General features: G+C 47.6%; 1 protein-coding gene across 1 annotated transcript in view; it reads left to right on the plus strand.

Annotated features, from left to right (window-relative positions):
• Positions 1-18,416, plus strand: part of TRPM2 (transient receptor potential cation channel subfamily M member 2) — a 276,857-nt gene that overhangs the window by 252,871 nt on the left and 5,570 nt on the right. Inside the window, exons 27-30 of the mRNA XM_078656292.1 lie at positions 1,494-1,570; positions 8,147-8,248; positions 9,662-9,748; positions 14,279-14,384. Coding sequence (XP_078512418.1) covers positions 1,494-1,570; positions 8,147-8,248; positions 9,662-9,748; positions 14,279-14,384 — 372 coding nt within the window. The remainder of the gene's footprint in view (positions 1-1,493; positions 1,571-8,146; positions 8,249-9,661; positions 9,749-14,278; positions 14,385-18,416) is intronic.

Consider the following 18,416-nt stretch of genomic DNA (forward strand, 5'->3'; position numbering starts at 1 on the left):
AACTGTGGTTTCACCCCAATATCCTATGCTGACGACACCCAAATTGTGGTGTCCATCAGCCAGGAAGTGGAGGACACAGCAGAAACATTCCAACTATGTATGACACAGGTTAGCCAATGGATGGAAAGGAATTGCCTAAAGCTTAACGGAGATAAAAGCGAAGTGATGATACTAGGGGGTGACACAAACATCTGGTCCCCCGCTTGGTGGCCTAATGACTTGGGTAGATGGCCAAATTCATCAGAAAAAGTGAAGAATCTGGGAGTCACTCTTGACACCAATCTATCTTTTGAAGCCCAAGCCAGCAAGCTGTCTTCAACACTCTGGTATATTCTAAAAATGATAAAAAAGATACTGCCTTATCTACCACAGGATTCGCGTAAGACAGTAGTGACAGCCTTAGCCATGGCAAGACTGGATCACGGGAATGGTTTATATGCCGGAGCTAAGACAAAAATCATAGCTAAATTACAACGCCTGCAAAACGCAGCAGCCAGACTGGTTTTCGGCATACCTAAGTTTGAGCCAATCAGTCACAAACTAAAAACCCTGCATTGGCTGCCAATTACAAAAAGGGTGAAATTTAAATCACTCTGCCTGGCATATAAGGCACTTCAGGGAACAGGATCACAATTTTTGAGGTCTCATTTAAAACAATATGAACCAACGAGACCTCTGAGATCCGGTCAATTGAAGCTAATTGCTAGCTGGGGTGGAAGAAGCTTCCTTGTACATGCAGCACGAACCTGGAATCAGCTGCCTTTTGCCATAAAAACTTGTCCATCTTTGGAATCCTTTAGAAAGGAAGTAAAAACCTGGCTGTTCTCGGCATAACTCTAGACACTGTTCTTGAGATATGAGGATCTATCATAGCGCCAAGACGCCCACGGGCATTTGCGCTCTTTACAAGTTGATAAATCAAGTCAAATCAAATCAAATCATGAAGATGGATTATTTGTTTGTTGAAAATGTGAAAGTTCTTGGTTGTATACTGAAGATGTCAGGTTATATGCTTAACTTTCAATGGTTCATGATATATTAGTTGTTCTTTAAAGGGCTGTATGTTGGGGCAGAAATAAAGGGTATTGCATAATGTTAGCCTACGTTGTCTTTAATTAAATCTAGATTCTCTTTGCATGTTAATTGGAGAACCGCCATTCCCAACCCCTATTGCTCTGGTGACGAACAATTTCAAAAGCAGCCTTCCTCTAAAGAGGTGGATGGGTCCAAAGATCAACGTGTATTTATCCAGTGGAATCCATGCCAGAAGACTGTGACTGGCTCAGGCTGGTAGTGCTGAAAATTATTGACAAATGTACATCTTCCTCAGTGAATTGAAAGCCTCAGGCCTGAGTTCCGTTGTAAACCCCCATTGGAATGGACGCTGATTGGTATCTTTGCAGCTAAACCTTTCTATCCTGCCCTAGCGCATGGAGGGCACATTGATCGGACTGGGGTCTGTGACGGGCACTGACATGTCTTTATTCCCACAGAGGGACTTCCTGATCTATCACCCTCCTTTCCATATTGCGCCCAGAGAAGACAGAGGAGTATTTGGCCCACTTACATGGTAGGTGTGAACACAACATTTAAAGTGCCACTGTCTCTAGGTTAAGCCTCTTGTAAGGCCTGTCAAAGTAGATAGATGTGGTGTTAAGAATAGTCAGTCTCAGTATTATAACGAACATATCTTTTCTCTTCTAGGTATCCCCCTTTTTTGGTTACATCTGTTAATTATTTATGTATTAATGACACAGATAGAATGCATGTTTGTTTAATGACACTTTTCCTTGCAATGTGATAATTAAGTCTCCTAAAATATACTCACACTAATGAATATGAGCTGCATTCTCTGTTCTGAAATAATTGTCAAGCAGTGAACAAAGTTTCATGGAAGCTGATGATTTAATTTCTCATGTATTCTTATAATCCAAAGAGCACATTTTCACAGAATGAAAATAAATAAAAGGGCATCAGGCCACATTATGCTAATTGGTTATCCTAAAAGATTCAACAATCATCAGATAATGTTATATATTTTACAAACATGGTGTGAAGGGCGACAGAGGAAGTACACACCCAGAGACTAAGATGGGACAAGCTATTCAGAATCACTTCACCTACTTTACTGAAGGCTAACTTGACCTGTAATTGGCCTTCATATGCTGGGGCCTCATCAGCCTTCACATGCTGGAGCCTCACCAGCCTTCGCATGCTGGGACCTCATCAGCCTTCGCATGCTGGGACCTCATCAGCCTTCACATGCTGGGGCCTAATCAGCCTTCACATGCTGGGGCCTCATCAGCCTCCACATACAGGCGCATCATCAGCCTTCACATGCTGGGGCCTCATCAGCCTCCACATACAGGCGCATCATCAGCCTTCACATGCTGGGGCCTCATCAGCCTTAATATGCTGGGGTCTCCTCAGCCTTCGCATGCTGGGACCTCATCAGCCTTCACATCCTGGGACCTCATCAGCCTTCACATGCTGGGGCCTAATCAGCCTTCACATGCTGGGGCCTCATCAGCCTCCACATACAGGCGCATCATCAGCCTTCACATGCTGGGGCCTCATCAGCCTCCACATACAGGCGCATCATCAGCCTCCACATACAGGCGCATCATCAGCCTTCACATGCTGGGGCCTCATCAGCCTTAATATGCTGGGGTCTCCTCAGCCTTCGCATGCTGGGACCTCATCAGCCTTCACATCCTGGGGCCTCATCAGCCTTTATGTGCTGGGGCCTCATCAGCCTCCACATGCTGGGGCCTCATCAGCCTTCACATGTTAGGGCCTCATCAGCCTTCACATGCTGGGGCCTCATCAGCCTTAATATGCTGGGGTCTCATCAGCCTCCACATGGTGGAGCCTCACCAGCCTTCACATGCTGGAGCCTCATCAGCCTTCACATCCTGGGGCCTCATCAGCCTTTATGTGCTGGGGCCTCATCAGCCTCCACATGCTGGAGCCTCATCAGCCTTCACATGTTAGGGCCTCATCAGCCTTCACATGCTGGGGCCTCATCAGCCTTAATATGCTGGGGTCTCATCAGCCTCCACATGGTGGAGCCTCACCAGCCTTCACATGCTGAAGCCTCACCAGCCTTCACATGCTAGAGCCTCATCAGCCTTCACATGCTAGAGCCTCACCAGCCTTCACATGCTGGGGCCTCATCAGCCTTCACATGCTGGGACCTCATCAGCCTTCACATGCTAGAGCCTCACCAGCCGTCACATGCTGGGGCCTCATCAGCCTTCACATGCTGGGACCTCATCAGCCTTCACATGCTAGAGCCTCACCAGCCTTCACATGCTGGGGCCTCATCAGCCTTCACATGCTGGGGCCTCATCAGCCTTCACATGCTGGGGCCTCATCAGCCTTAATATGCTGGGGTCTCCTCAGCCTTCATGTGCTGGGGCCTCATCAGCCTTCACATGCTGGAGCCTCACCAGCCTTCACATGCTGGGGCCTAATCAGCCTTCACGTGTTGGGGCCTCACCAGCCTCCACACAGAGGCGCCTCATCAGCCTTCACATGCTGGGGCCTCATCAGCCTCCACATACAGGCTCATCATCAGCCTTCACATGCTGGGGCCTCACCAGCCTTCAAATACTGGGGCCTCACCACCCGGCACATGCTGGGGCCTCATCAGCCTTCACATGCTGGGGCCTCATCAGCCTCCACATACAGGCTCATCGTCAGTCTTCACATGCTGGGGCCTCACCAGCCTTCAAATACTGGGGCCTCACCAAAAGTCAAACCACTGCAAAGGTGCACCACAACAAAATATTGAGCAAAATTACAATGCTATTAATAAGCATGAATAAGAACGTTCTTCAAATGACAGGATGTTGTTAGTCTTCAAATAATCTTTATTTTCAGTGTATTCACAACAACAATGTACAGCCGACGCGTTTCGTCCCAAGCTGGGACTTCTTCAGGGCTGTCGGTAAAAACATACAAACAGGTGATTACTATACTAACTACGTTAAGTGATAAATAATTTGACAATAACACAATGTACAAAACAGCTATTATTTAAAAGAAAAACAACACATGTTAAAACACGGACCTAGGAGCTTGTACAAACAAATGACCTCAATCCTCAGACAACAAGGTGAGAAAGAGGCTTCCGTCTTGGGTATCAACAACTATGTACAGTGGAGGATATATTTACAAAATTTAAAAAAGGAAAGATTTCTTAGTTAGGCAAAGGGAGAATGCCTAAAGGGGAAATAACAGATCAATGTTCATGTATTGATGGACTATTATATACAAATAAATCTATGTACAATATAAACACTTTGTGCATTTGTTCACCGAAAGTAGGTAATTGCACATTGGTAGGGAAAACAAAACATGATAGAAAAACATAATAACATTTGGGAAGTTATTGGCCAAAGGCAGAAATTTCTCATGTCTGGCCAGGTCCTACATGGTGTTTGAGGGCTGAGAGGAGTGGGCAACCCCCTCCCCCCTGCCTCTCCCTCTCTTCCTCCTTCAAAGTTAGCCACGCTAGAAGGCCATACAGGGCTCAAGAGGCAAAACAAGGTGTAAATATGTCTAAGCTCTAATGTTCATTGGAGACCCGCTATGGGAGTTGCTCTCAGCCTTGAAAGGCATCTGGACAGGTTTAGTCATATTAAGAATCCATCTCCCACAAGCAAGTCAGTACATTAAATCCAATTACCTTTGGTAAATGTGAACTGTCCCATAAGGAGTGAGGATATGGCGAGATTGAAATGTCTTTGCCACGTATTCACAGGTTCAGTCCTCCAATATGTATGAATTGATGCTTAGAAACTCTGATGTATACTTTTCTCATTCGGTATGGAACAAACCAGGTTGTACCTCCAAGTGAAATAGAGTAGAAAAAGAAATCTGATCAGATTTAGTCAGAAACAAAAAATGAAAAACAGAATAGGAGGTTCCTACGCTTAGACATCTTTGATTAGGACATTGATTTAACTTACTATATATCTATTTGTTAGGTCGGGACTTGGTCAGGTTAGAATCCTCAGTTTAGGAGACAACATCTTCACAAGAATTTATGTGTTTGAACATCATATATATGTTCTGAAAAACATGTAAGCAAAGATAAATGAATAGATGGCAAAAAACTATACATGAAGCCTAAGATTAGGATATAAAGACAGAGAAGCTGTCACAAGAAAAATTACCTGTAATAATTATCAAGGAAACCAAGGACAAGCAAATCCTGTAGGTTCCCAGAAAGAGGAGGTGGGCACTGTATTCCAGTAGGCCTGCCAAATAAAAGATCATAATAAATGTGGAGAATATTTGTTGTCATCCTGTAACTTCTTTAAATATCATAAGATACTAATGCTATCTCTATGTGCTTAAATAGTCCTGCCCATACACTTAAATGACTTCCCAGTTTTACATGTGTAAAGACTTATACGAGCAGGTAGTGTACCTATGTCCTTTCTCACTATGCAATAAGTAATTTGCATAAGTGCGCGGTTAAACGTATGGGGCCTCACCACCCTGCACATTCTGGGGCCTCATCAGCCTTCACATGTTGGGGCCTCACCAACCTCCACACACAGACGCCTCATCAGCCTTCACATGCTAGAGCCTCACCAGCCTTCACATGCTGGGGCCTAATCAGCCTTCACGTGTTGGAGCCTCACTAGCCTCCACACACAGGCACCTCATCTGCCTTCGCATGCTGGGACCTCATCAGCCTTCACGTGTTGGGGCCTCTCCAGCCTCCACAAACAGGTGTCTAATCAGCCTTCACATGCTGGGGCCTCATCAGCCTCCACATGCAGGCGCATCATCAGCCTTCACATGCTGGGGCCTCATCAGCCTTCAAATACTAGGGCCTCACCACCCGGCACATGCTGGGGCCTCATCATCCTTCACATGTTGGGGCCTCACCAACCTCCACATACAGGTGCCACATCAGCTTTCACATGCTGGGGCCTCATCAGCCTCCACATACAGGCGCCTCATCACCTACACATGTCGGGGCCTCATCAGCCTTCACATGTTGTGTCCTCATCAGCCTTCACATGTTGGGGCCTCATCAGCCTTCACATGCTGGGGGCTCACCAGCCTTCACATGCTGAGGCCTCCTCAGCCTTCACATGCTGTGGCTTCATCAGCCTCCACATGTTGGGGCCTCATCAGCCTGCACATGTTGGGTCCTCATCAGCTTTCACATGCTGGGGCCTCATCAACCTCCACATACAGGCGATTCATCAGCCTTCACATGCTGAGGCCTCCTCAGCCTTCACATGCTGTGGCTTCATCAGCCTCCACATGTTGGGGCCTCATCAGCATTCACATGCTGGGGGTTCAGCAGCCTTCATGTGTTAGGGCCTCACCAGCCTTCACATTCTGAGGTCTCATCAGCCTTCACGTGTTGGGCCCTCACCAACCTTCTGTGCTGGGGCCTCACCAGTCTTCGCATGCAAACACCTCATCACCCTTCACATGATGGGGCCTCATCAGCCTTCACATGCTGGGGCCTCATCAGCCTTCACATGCTGGGGCCTCATCAGCCTTCACATGCTGGGGCCTCATCAGCCTTCACATGCTGGGACCTCATCAGCCTTCACATCCTGGGGCCTCATCGGCCTTTATGTGCTGGGGCCTCATCAGCCTCCACATGGTGGAGCCTCACCAGCCTTCACATGCTGGAGCCTCACCAGCCTTCACATGCTAGAGCCTCATCACCCTTCACATGCTGGGGCCTCATCAGCCTTCACATGCTGGGGCCTCATCAGCCTTCACATGCTGGGGCCTCATCAGCCTTCACATGCTGGGGCCTCATCAGCCTTCACATGCTGGGGCCTCATCAGCCTTCACATGTTAGGGCCTCATCAGCCTTCACATGCTGGGGCCTCATCAGCCTTAATATGCTGGGGTCTCCTCAGCCTTCATGTGCTGGGGCCTCATCAGCCTTCACATGCTGGAGCCTCACCAGCCTTCACATGCTGGGGCCTAATCAGCCTTCACGTGTTGGGGCCTCACCAGCCTCCACACAGAGGCGCCTCATCAGCCTTCACATGCTGGGGCCTAATCAGCCTTCACGTGTTGGGGCCTCACCAGCCTCCACACAGAGGCGCCTCATCAGCCTTCACATGTTAGGGCCTCATCAGCCTTCACATGCTGGGGCCTCATCAGCCTTAATATGCTGGGGCCTCAGCAGCCTTCACATGCTGGGGCCTCACCAGCCTTCACATGCTGGGGCCTCATCAGCCTTTATGTGCTGGGGCCTCATCAGCCTTCACATGCTGGGGCCTCATCAGCCTTCACATGCTGGGGCCTCATCAGCCTTCACATGCTGGGGCCTCATCAGCCTTGCTGGCTGGGGCCTCATCAGCCTTTATGTGCTGGGGCCTCATCAGTCTTCACATGCTGGGGCCTCATCAGCCTTCACATGCTGGGGCCTCATCAGCCTTCACATGCTGGGGCCTCATCAGCCTTCACATGCTGGGGCCTCATCAGTTTCCTATGCCGGGGCCTCATCAGCCTTCACATGCCGGAACCTCATCAGCCTTCACATGTTCGGGTCTCATCAGCCTTCACATGCTGGGGCCTCATCAGCCTTCACATGGTGGGGCCTCATCAGCCTTCACATGCTGGGGCCTCATCAGCCTTCACATGCTGGGGCCTCATCAGCCTTCACATGGTGGGGCCTCATCAGCTTTCACATGCTGGGGCCTCATCAGCCTTAATATGCTGGGGTCTCATCAGCCTTCACATGGTGGGGCCTCATCAGCCTTCACATGCTGGGGACTCACCAGCCTTCATGTGCTGGGATCTCATCAGCCTTTATGTGCTGGGGCCTCAGTAGCCTTCAAGTTCTGGGGCCTCACCAGCCTTCACATGCAAGGGGCCTCATCAGCCTTCACGTGCTGGGATCTCATCAGCCTTCACGTGCTGAGGCCTCGGTAGCCTTCACATGCAAGGGGCCTCATCAGCCTTCACATGCTCGGTCCTCATCAGCCTTCCTTCCAGTGGAGACAAGAAGAACAGATGAAGCTGTTATAGTCTAAGGTTTGCTCTCCTTCTCATGCAGACCTATTCATCTCCTCCCTGAGTCTCCTCTCTTCTCTGCATTGCCTTCAGCTGTCTGATTTCTGAGTGAATAAATCTTCTCTTGTTTCAGGTCACCTCAGAGTCTGCCAAAGCGAAACTACAATGCCCTGAATGGCCTTATCGACCTCCGCAGCGCATGTGGGACATACAAGGTGCGGGATGGGGTGCCTCTGTAAGTACCGGCTGACTCCTAGCCTACAGTCAATGATTGGACATTGTATAGTAGAATGCCAAGACTGACTTGGGGTAACAAACCTCTCAGTGTCTAGAGGCAGTGATTGGACATTGTATAGTATGACTTGGGGTAACACATCCCTCTGTGTCTAGAGGCAGTGATTGAACATTGTATAGTATGACTTGGGGTAACACATCCCTCTGTGTCTAGAGGCAGTGATTGGACATTATATAGTATGACTTGGGGTAAGACATCCCTCTGTGTCTAGAGGCAGTGATTGGACATTGTATAGTATGACTTGTGGTAACACATCCCTCGGTGTCTAGAGGCAGTGATTGGACATTGTATAGTATGACTTGGGGTAACAAACCCTCGATGTCTAGAGGCAGCGATTGGACATTGTATAGTATGACTTGGGGTAACAAACCCTCGGTGTCTAGAGGCAGTGATTGGACATTGTATAGTATGACTTGGGGTAACACATCCCTCGGTGTCTAGAGGCAGTGATTGGACATTGTATAGTATGACTTGGGGTAACACATCCCTCTGTGTCTAGAGGCAGTGATTGGACATTGTATAGTATGACTTGGGGTAACACATTCCTCGGTGTCTAGAGGCAGTGATTGGACATTGTATAGTATGACTTGGGGTAACAAACCCTCGGTGTCTAGAGGCAGCGATTGGACATTGTATAGTATGACTTGGGGTAACACATCCCTCGGTGTCTAGAGGCAGTGATTGGACATTGTATAGTATGACTTGGGGTAACAAACCCTCGGTGTCTAGAGGCAGCGATTGGACATTGTATAGTATGACTTGGGGTAACAAACCCTCGGTGTCTAGAGGCAGTGATTGGACATTGTATAGTATGACTTGGGGTAACACATCCCTCGGTGTCTTAGAGGCGGTGATTGGACATTGTATAGTAGAATGCCAAGGAAGACTTGGGGTAACAAACCCCTCGGTGTCTAGAGGCAGCGATTGGACACTGTAGTACAAGACTTCTCTACAGCATGGTTGGGTACTGCAGCTCCGCTGCTACTTATGAGTAGTGCTCAGTTTGTAGGGTACGTCTCTTGTCATTGCATTTTGTTTGTGGAGTTACTGTTATTTTGTTGCTGTTCACAGGGGGTCTGTGGATAACTTGCACAACTGTCACCTCCTGTACGCAGCCAACAGGTTGAAAGTGCTTTACACAAAGAGTGACAAGTCTTACCTTTAAGCCATATTAGTCCATGTTCAGTGCTTGTCACTACGTCAGGACAGAGCGCACCAAAGAACATCCCTACTGCGCTCTGGATCTTAAATGTTACATAGTACAGGCCCTACTGACCTGACGAAGGTTTTACCCAGCTTGCAACAGGGGTTCAGGTTATTTTATAATGCAAAATATTTGTTGTATTTTGGCAGAAATCCAATGGGACGGACTGGGATCCGAGGGATTGGAAGTCTACGATGTTATGGGCCAAACCATTCGCTGCACCTGGTGCTTACACGGTGAGTTTGAACATTTGCTATGTTGCTTCTAATGCTAGATTGGGCACTAGGACTTACGCTGCCACAACTCTGTTGTACTTATTTCACATCTGCTGAATGCTCATCTTATCTACAGGTGTGATACTGAGGAACAGGACAAAATATTTAGGATTATATTGAAAGATATTGTAGACTTTGAGCACAAACCTGGAACCATAACTGATCCACAAGTACAAAATCAGCCCTTCTTCCCAAATCATCTAAGTAGTGAAAAGAGCAAAGAGATTGCTATGTGCGTAGCAGCAAACAGCTGAGAAGGCGCAGGAGGGAAAAGTTTATTTTCAAAAGTGAAGGTTAACAGGCTAGCCAGCCAGTAGGTATGAAGTACAAAGGCAAGAATAGATAGTAAGAGTCAATCAAGGAGGCAAAACATTTTAGGTCTACAGTTCGATGAAGCAGAAAAGAAAGATATGTTGAGAGAAGAACTGTCATTGATGTACTTCACAACTGAAATTCAGCTTTACAAGTAGAAGGGCTGGGATGAAAGGAATAAGACTGGAGCAGATTAAACTTAAGGTGGATAAGGCGTGTGTTATACGTATAGTGCTTCAGATACTGCTAGGGCTTAAGATGCTGATGGGGCTTCAGATACTGATGCGGATTTGGATACTGATGGTGCTTCAGATTCTGATAGTGCTTCAGATTCTGATGGTGCTTCAGATTCTGATGGGGCTTCTTGATGGTGCTTTAGATACTGATGGGTATTTGGATACTGCTCAGTCAAGTTTATGGTCAGGGCTAGCAAGGGAGAGTCAGTGATCACGTTTAAAGAACTTTTCAGTGGACTGAACCAAAATATTTGGTTGCAGAAAAGAAAGCTCTCGATGCTGGGAGTGTGTGTTTGGATTTGTTCACAAGCTACCCTGAGAGTTGGTCATGAGTAATTCACCTAGTAGGGCTTTCTCAAAGCTCATCAATGTGCTGCAAGCAGGAAATAATGCAGTTATTTTCTTGCCTTTGGGATAGGGAGGTGAGAGATACCAAGAGGTCAAATTTGGGGGTTGGTCAGTGACAAGGGAAGAAGGGGAGGAAGCTTGATGTAGGATTCACCCAAAGAAAGTATTAGGTACTCCTTGCTGCTCCTACAAACTTGACCTTTCAAAGGTAGTCGGTTCTCCCAGCTGCCCCAAATGCTGCTGGACACCTACCATCGATCTCGACCAGCCTATTCCCCCCAAGAACCAGCTACCATTCTTCAAAGGTGGCCTGATAAATGCCCGGTCTATGTGCAAACATAGCCAAGATATTCATGACCTCATCATAGACCATGACTTTGACTGTCTCATGATCACTGAAACTTGGCTCACAGAAGACAGCAACCCTGACATAGCCGTAGCTCTCCCCCAGGGCTACTCCTTCTACAGACATGACAGACTGAAAGGAAGAGGAGGAGGTGTTGCAATTATTCTGAAGAACACTTTCAACTGTCACACCTTCTGCCTTGACCCACTTACCGACTCAGAGGGAATGGGCTTTTCCATCAAACTTAGCCAATCCCTTTCCCTCTCAGGTGGTCTGATTTACCGCCCTCCCGGCAACGCCTCTAAATTTCTCGATTCCCTCAACGATGCTCTGGGACACTTCTTACTTCGTTACCCACATTTCACCCTTTTAGGAGATTTTAATCTGCATCTTGAGTCCTCTTCCGATCCTCAAACGAGAAATTTTCTTCAAACACTTGAAATTTTCCAACTACAACAAAGTGTCACGTTGCCTACCCACTCACTAGGTCACACCTTAGATGGTGTCTGCACTAATTTCCCTTCTCTCACCATCCTGTCCCCCCTGCCCCAGATATGGACTGATCATAGCCTGATCCCATTCCACATCTCCAGCAGCTGCCCTCTATCTATCAATAAATCCAATCCTCATCGTGGTCACTCTGCCAACTGGAATGCCGTCCAAAAAAACCTCATTAGTAATCCCATTTCCCAAGCCCACTCCCCCTCTCTATCCCGGAACATCGAAAGAGATACCGATCTCTTCCATAACTGGCTTTCACAAGAAATTATAAAACGGAGCCCCACTAATCGTCATGACAGAATCCAGAAAAAAACTAAAAACAACGCTCCCTGGTTCACACCTGACTTAGCCTCCGCACATTTAACCTGCAGGAAAGCCGAGCGTAAATGGCGTCGAACCTATGACAACGACGACCGCCGCGACTATATCCTCCAGAGGAAAAACTATCTCTCCGCCATCAAATCGGCCAAGAGGGCGTTCTACGTAAAAGCCATCAAAGAAGCCAGCCAAAAACAAAAAACACTATTCACGATAGTAAAGACCTTCACTCATCCCAAAACTCTCCAACCCGAAATCCCCCCATCCAAAGAGCTATGCGACAAGATCTCTGAATACTTTGACGAAAAAATTACCTCCATCCAAAAGAACTTCCCCCTCCTCAAACCCCCTATGGACTTCCCAATCCCGATCAACCTTGCTCGACAGCTGGCAGTCTTAAAAACGTCACCCCGGTCACCCTGGCCCAAACCAGAGATGCCATTCTTTCTTGCAAATCCGGCTCCCCTTCCGACCCCTGCCCCCCTAAGATTCTCCATCAAATCATTGATGAGATAAACCCTATCGTCAATGACATTATCAACCTGTCTCTCAGTTCTGGATCCGTTCCTCGCTTATGGAAAAAGGGTGTTGTCAAACCGCTTATGAAAAAAGCTAATAAATCCCCAGTGGACTTGACCAATCTCCGTCCTATCACCCTTCTCCCCGCTCTGGGAAAAATAACAGAACAGTTAGTCCATAAAGAACTTAAATCCTTTTTGGAAACCCACAACTTACTTCATCCTCAACAATCCGGGTTTCGGCCCAAACATTCAACCGAAACTGCCTTAATTGAACTGACCGACACCATCAAAACGCTGCAAGATCAAAGGAAGAAGGCCATTCTGATCCTTCTTGACCTCACGGCAGCGTTCGACACCATATCCCATTCCATTCTGATTAACAGATTAATGGACATCGGAATCTCTGACTCAGCCCTACTATGGATCAGATCTTTTCTCAGCGACAGGTCCCAAATTGTTGCCCTGGGCCCCTTTCAATCTAAAGAGAAAACAGTTTCCTCCGGAGTGCCCCAAGGGTCAATCCTTAGTCCCCTCTTTTTTAATATTTACCTCATCCCTCTCCTCACCCTGATTGAATCATTCGGCATAACTGTCACCTCATACGCCGATGATACTCAGTTGATCATCCCCCTAGAAGACAACTCCAACAATGCAGAGCTCAATCTTAAGCACTGCCTAACTGCCGTATTCCAATGGATGGACTCCAACCACCTCCGTTGTAACTCAAATAAAACAGAGATCCTCCCCATCGGAAAGAACGCCTCTTTCTGTCCTGCCCTCTGGTGGCCTGATAATTCTGCTGCCCCCCCCCCAGACCGTCTCTACCGCTAGAAACCTCGGGGTACTTTTTGACTCTGATCTTTCATTTGACCATCATGCCACGACCGTGGCCGGCAGATGCTTCGGCATAATCAAATCCCTCAGAAAGTTTTTTGACTTTCTTCCCCTAGATTCTAGAAAAACGGTAACAGTAGCCCTCATTCTTTTGCGCGTGGACTACTGCAACGGCCTCCTGGCAGGGACCAAGAAGTCCACCCTCTCCAAACTCCAAAGTGTTCTACACACTGCTGCCCGTCTTGTCTTAAAATTACCTCGCAAATCCTCAATCTCTGCAGCTCTAAAGACCTTACATTGGCTTCCCCTGCACAAAAGAATACTTTTCAAGATTCTCATCGTTGCCTTTCGGGCCTTTAACAAAACAGGTCCTGTTTACCTCACTAGATGCTTCCCACACTATAACCCGAGTCGATACCTCCGCTCCGCCCAAGAAAATTTCATGGCCCCTACCAGGTTTAACTTGAAGTCTAAAGGAGGTAAAACCCTAAGCTCCCTGGCTATCAAAGCCTGGAACAGCATGCCCAGACACCTAAGACATCAGACACTTGAGAAGCCTTTTAGAAAACTTCTCAAAACATGGATTTTCAATCTCCCTGACGAGTGGTCCAAAGCTTCCATTTAGCCTCCTCCCTTCCACTCTGCGACCTGGCCTTAAGGACTACTCAGCGCCATGATGCTCCTTTCGGAGCGAACGCCGCGCTCTATAAATACCCCTCCAAATATCCAAATTTCAAAAAATATTAAAATCCCTGTCAAAGGCTAGGCACAAACTGTCCTCCGGGTTCTCATCAACTGCCCACTCTTGCACCAACACGGTGAGTAATAAACACAGCCTAAACCTTGTCAATATTTGATGCTCCTCAATCACAGCCAAACAATATTGGTTTTGATGGAAGTCCAGGATGTGTTCAAGGGCACTTCTCATCATGTGCAGATTGTGATTCAGTGCATGAGGTAGTAACAAGGGCATGGAGCAGTGTGAGTGTGTGCTGTCCTCAATACACTTCCTTATTGAATGAGAGATTCTGCTGCTTATGGAATTTGCATCTTGATATGTGTCCTGTCTTCACAGTTGGAGAAGAAACATTAATGGATCAATTAGCAGGAAAAATTCAAAGAAGATGCTGGAAATCTTAGCAGTGAAGCCCATCTCGTCGCAGCACTGGGCTCTGCCCGGGGTAAGAAATAGCACTGGACCACGGGCAGCCTGGGGAGAGATTTGGTTCAACTGAATTCTGAAGCTCACTCTACAGTTCAACTCTACTGAGAATGTCAGTCCTTCTGCCAAAGCAGATACTTGTGCTGACAGTTTCTCATACACTTGACACTGGAAACAAGACACATAAAAAGCAAAGTTACATTGGAAACCAAATTTGTATATTTAGAGGCGCAAACCCTCCACAAATCCTCCCAATCTTGTGCAGAGATCTGATTGGCTGCCAACACTTCAACCAGGAAGTTTTATTAATTTATGTATGTTCAGGTATTTTTAATTAGTTAAAGCAAGTTCCTCGCTCAAATGCAGTTTTCTCTACGAAAAGAAATTATAAATCTCGTGCCAACTGTACAATATGGCTGACAGCATCCCTCGACCACTCGCAGTCCGGCTTCCGAACCAACCACAGCACCAAGACCGCCCTCATCGCAGCCACAGACGACATCAGATCCCTGCTCGACAACGGGGAAACTGCAGCCCTCATCCTCCTGGACCTCTCCACAGCGTTCGACACTGTCTGCCACCGCACCCTAGTACAAAGCCTCAGCAACATCGGAATCCAAGAGAAAGCACTGGAATGGATCATCTCGTACCTCTCCAGAAGAACACAGAGAGTCCGCCTCCCCCGTTCAGATCCAAGGCCTCCGAAGTCATCTGCGGCGTACCACAAGGATCATCACTCAGCCCCACCCTCTTCAATGTCTACATGAGCCCCCTCGCAGCCATCGCACGCCAACACAACCTCAACATCATCTCCTACGCCGACGACACCCAACTGATCCTCTCCTTCACAAACGACCCCGCTACCGTCAGAACCAGCCTACACGAAAACAGCCGCCTGAAACTGAACTCAGACAACACGGAAGTCCTCATCCTGGGATCATCACCCGCCGCCTGGGACGACTCCTGGTGGCCCCCTGCCCTGGGCACCTCCCCCAAGCCAACGGACCACGTGCGCAACCTGGGCTTCATCCTGGACTCCTCCCTCTCGATGACCAGACAAGTCAACGCTGTCTCATCTCCGTGCTTCAACACCCTGCGCATGCTCCGAAAGATCTTCCGGTGGATCCCCACCGAAACCAGGAAGACGGTCACCCAGGCACTCGTCACCAGCCGACTGGACTACGGAAACACCCTCTACACCGGAACCACAGCCAAACTTCAGAAAAAACTCCAACGCATCCAGAACGCCTCCGCACGACTCATCCTGGACATCCCCCGACACAGCCACATCTCCGGACACCTGAGGGACCTGCACTGGCTCCCCGTCAGCAAGAGGATCACGTTCAGACTCCTCACCCACGCACACAAGGCCCTCCACGACCTGGGACCCAGGTACCTCAACAACCGCCTGACCTTCTACACTCCCACCCACCAGCTACGCTCCGCCAGCCACGCCCTCGCCGCAGTTCCACGCATCCGCAGAGCCACCACCGGAGGAAGATCCTTCTTCTACCTGGCGGCCAAGACATGGAACTCCCTCCCCATCCACCTCCGGCTGACCCAGGACCACCTCTCCTTCAGGAAGCAACTCAAGACCTAGCTCTTCGAGCAGTAGCAGCCCCCCCCCCCCCCCCCCAGCGCCTTGAGACCCTTCCGGGTGAGTAGCGCGCTATACAAATGCTATGATTGATTGATTGATTGACAGCAGATGTGGACCCAAGATGGAGGATCCACCCTGCTAAGCTCCGATCTCAGTGGTTTTTAACATTTTGTCTTCTGTCGACCCCCAATGATCACTGCTGGAAGCTGGGCACCTACGCTTAAGTAATTGCTATGATTCAAACTTCAAAATAATACACGAAAATAGAGAAACAAGTGCACATCGAACAAATACACAAATTATGAAATATTTTACTTAATTCACATAAAAAACAGATGCAAAACTCAAAATCTCAATTTTAATTGGAAGAGTAGAGCATTTTAAAATGTTTTTTTATTTCTAAAAGACAACGCTTTATGCTGAATGTTACAATATCATTGTGGGCCAGAAGCAGAACCATTTTTAGCATTTGCAAACAGAGAATTGGGCCATTTGCGACAGCTAAAAGGGCTTTTGCAATGTACTAACCCTATTATGCAAGTTGGTAACCAATTACAGACTCGCAAAATAGGATTTGGGATTCACTTTTAGGATGGGACACTCCCCAATTGCAAGTTGCAGTGGCATGTATGAATGTTTTTCAACCGGGATGTGGTCACAAAACATTCATATTTTACTGACTCTGTAAAGGTTGTGGAGGTGGTAACCTATTCAGAAACGGGAAGGGGACCCCTTCCCTTTTGTAAATGTGGGTTTCAACATTCTTTTAAAGCAGACAGTGGACCCATGGACCACTGCCTACTCTTAAAAAATGTTTTTTTTTTTAATGCATCGCGCTGTCATTTAAGGAAAACGGACAGCATTTCAGATAAAAAATTGTTTATTCAAAAAACAATCACAGACATGGCGGTCTACTGACCCCAACAGACCACCATCCCTGTGATTACAGGCCACTCCCAATGGGTCACACATTGTGACCTACCTCATGAATATTAATGAGGTAGGTCATTTACGACCCCATTGGGAATTGCTAATTGTGTCATTTTGCGAGTCGCTAAAAATCACAATTTGTGAGTCACAAAATGAAATGGATGTACATTTAGCCTTTTGTCTTTTTTGCTTTCTGTTGTGGTATAACTGTGCTTCAATAAAGCCACCACTCTTCTATAGAAGTTTATTTTCTTAAACTTGCGCTGCTCCCACAAATCAAAATATAGATAATAGCAAAATTATTATCCTCAAATTTCAAATTCCTTCACATTTACAGTGTTTTAAAATTTTCAATTTCGCATTTTCATGTATATATAGTTTCTTTTCCGCAAATAATAGTTAATTTTCTAAACTAACACCGACCTCATGAACAAGTGTCTCAGGCCCATGTGTAGGCAGACCACATGTTAAAAATCACTGCTTTGTTATCTAAAATCATATTCTCCATAAGGCAGGGACCAAAGACACTAGAAGGCAGGCTCAGGTTTAATTTGCCTCTCTATCTCCAGACATGTGGGAGGTTCGCTGGCAGGAAGTTCTGTCACCATTGCTGCTGGTTTTCTTCCGCTCCAAGACCATAGAGTTCTTTGCAAGGGCAGCAGAGGTTTCAGCTTCCAGATGACTGAATCGGTTGCAGGAAATCTTCCTGTTTCTAGAAGTATCTCTGGGGGCTGGACATTATTTCATTCAAAACCAGTCATTACCCACATTTGTATCTTCTCTAGCATGGTGTCAGGTGTTCCCAAAAGAATAAAGTCAGCAACTCTTTGGTGGCGCAGATCTTGGTGCTCTTGCAAGCAGAATATCCCTCAGTGGCCAAACTCCATATCAACAGATATCACACAGGGCCAGGAATTAAGCCATCTTCTTAGAATATTGATCAATCCTGCCCTCTCTAAACCAAGCGCCTACCCCAGTTACACCCACTTGACACCTTCACGCACTTGACACCTTCACCCACAATACCGCTACCTTGTCCACTTTCCCCACCCTGAACCCCTTCTCATTAGCGGAACTCGCCACTCGCGTGAAATCCAGCTCCCCTAATTATTGTTGTCCGCCATCTGTCCTGCGGAGTATCTGCATCAATCTACCTGACGGTATTCTTCCCCTGCTGAATGGCTCACTCAGCAGTGGCATCGTTCCTAGCTCTTTCAAGGAGGCGATTCTTGTGCCCCTCCTTAAGAAACCTGGCGCCGACCCCCTGGAACCGTCGAACTATCGCCCCATTTCCCTCCTTCCTTACTTTTCGAAATTAATGGAGGCCCGATGTCTGTCAAATTTTATCGAATCCTCCTGTCACCTTGAACCCAACCAAGCCGGCTTCAGACCTGCCCACTCCACTGAGGCCGTCATCTTGGCAGTCCTGGACACACTTAGGAGGAATGCGGACGCGGGGTTTCCCCAAGCCCTCGTGCTCCTGGACCTGTCGGCCGCGTTCGACACGGTGGACCATAACAT

Source organism: Lissotriton helveticus, chromosome 8 (assembly GCF_964261635.1).
Source record: "Lissotriton helveticus chromosome 8, aLisHel1.1, whole genome shotgun sequence".
NCBI lineage: Eukaryota > Metazoa > Chordata > Amphibia > Caudata > Salamandridae > Lissotriton > Lissotriton helveticus.